At 33.8% G+C, this 1,575-nt stretch overlaps 1 protein-coding gene across 1 annotated transcript in view; it reads right to left on the reverse strand.

Moving 5' to 3' along the window:
- Positions 1–1,575, reverse strand: part of LOC108694864 (protein slit) — a 343,987-nt gene that overhangs the window by 13,367 nt on the left and 329,045 nt on the right. The window contains exon 14 of the mRNA XM_018204549.1: positions 764–910. Within this exon, the coding sequence (XP_018060038.1) occupies positions 764–910 (147 nt within the window). The remainder of the gene's footprint in view (positions 1–763; positions 911–1,575) is intronic.

Consider the following 1,575-nt stretch of genomic DNA (forward strand, 5'->3'; position numbering starts at 1 on the left):
GGATAGTAACACTACAAATTAAATTGCCAGTTAATTTAATAATATTGCTAATAAGCGTAAATAGCAGCGTAAATAATTCAATGTTAATTTAATGCTAAATTATTTACAGCTTTTTCAAATGCTTATTAGCATCAAATTATTTACAGTTGTTTAGGATACCTATTAGTATCAATATTATTAAACTACTTGGCAATTAGTTTGTGGTATTACTACTCCAGTTCGGTTCAAGATTACGTTTTAGGACTGAAAATAATTCCAGCGCATAGTTGTAGAACTGATTCTATGTACATCAAAATATGTATTTAAGCATTAAAATCAAGATTGATAAGGTTTTTTAATTATTATGTATTTTTTATTAATTGTTTATTAATTATGTATTCACATCGCGGTCTTTTGACACTTTTGTTTAAAAATTAATAGCTACAATTGAGTTCAGCAAATCGCGACACGCAATCAACAAACACTATACCGCTCAAGTCTTTGAAAAACCGGTATTGTTTTAATAATTGTCTTCGGAGACAATGCGGTCTTCGAAAATTCCTCGAGAGAGATTTTCTAAAGTTGGAAATATCAACTATAGAAGAAAACCACGCAAAGAAAATAATCCTGGCGTTACACAACGGTATTTCTAGAATGGCTTCTATTGTGCCGGCAAAAGTGAAGTTTTCCAGAAAGACAACGGCGATGACGACGACAATGTCGCAAAGAAGAAACAGGGGCTATGCTACGAAAGCGGTATAATTCGAAACTTGTAGTGACTTACAGGTCGGTGAGGTTGTGAGCCCCTTGAAAGGCGGACGCCTCGATGCGGGAGATTTTATTTTTTCTGAGATCCAGATGCTGTAGCTCCGGCAACTTCTCAAAAAGGCCGTCCGCTTTGATCTTGTCCAGTTCATTGTTGCTCAACAACCTGGCGTAAACATACAAATGGAAAGGAATGCAAGTAGAACGAAGTCGCGACTGTCATACCGTCGAACATGCACGTTTGCGATATGCATGTACAGTCAGTTTGTTACTCGACAACGTAAAAAAAAGGGGCGAAATTGATACTTTCTGTTCGTTACTCCATCACTTGTTTTCGACTACCCACCGAGCAATTTATTCGCTACCGCGTTATAACAATGCGTCGCTCAATAAATTTTGTGAATTGCGCGTTGGAATAACTCTCGAGCAGAGAAATTGGTGCATTGCAGAATGTTCGTACGATATATATCGAGCAATAGTGTAACTTGCAGTTGATTGTTTTGCTTCGTTGGTAATTAATACGTTCTAACGTTCGGATAAAACTATTAATCGGATTTATCGAAGTACAAAAATGTTCCACGCCTGAAATAGAATGAAATAATAAATTGCTGTAACAATTATTAATAACTCTGCCACTGTTTTATTTTTAAACTGTATAGTTTTAAAATTCTTAAAAAAGGAAATTTAATCACAAATGAATCGAAATTTTTATAATTTTTATATTATACTATTATTTATAACGTATACTGATAAATTTGAATACAAAATACAAATAAGATGGCAAAGATAAAAGCTAAAAACCACGTATACCAAAGAAATATTTTAATTATA

Source organism: Atta colombica, unplaced genomic scaffold (assembly GCF_001594045.1).
Source record: "Atta colombica isolate Treedump-2 unplaced genomic scaffold, Acol1.0 scaffold125, whole genome shotgun sequence".
NCBI classification, from domain to species: domain Eukaryota; kingdom Metazoa; phylum Arthropoda; class Insecta; order Hymenoptera; family Formicidae; genus Atta; species Atta colombica.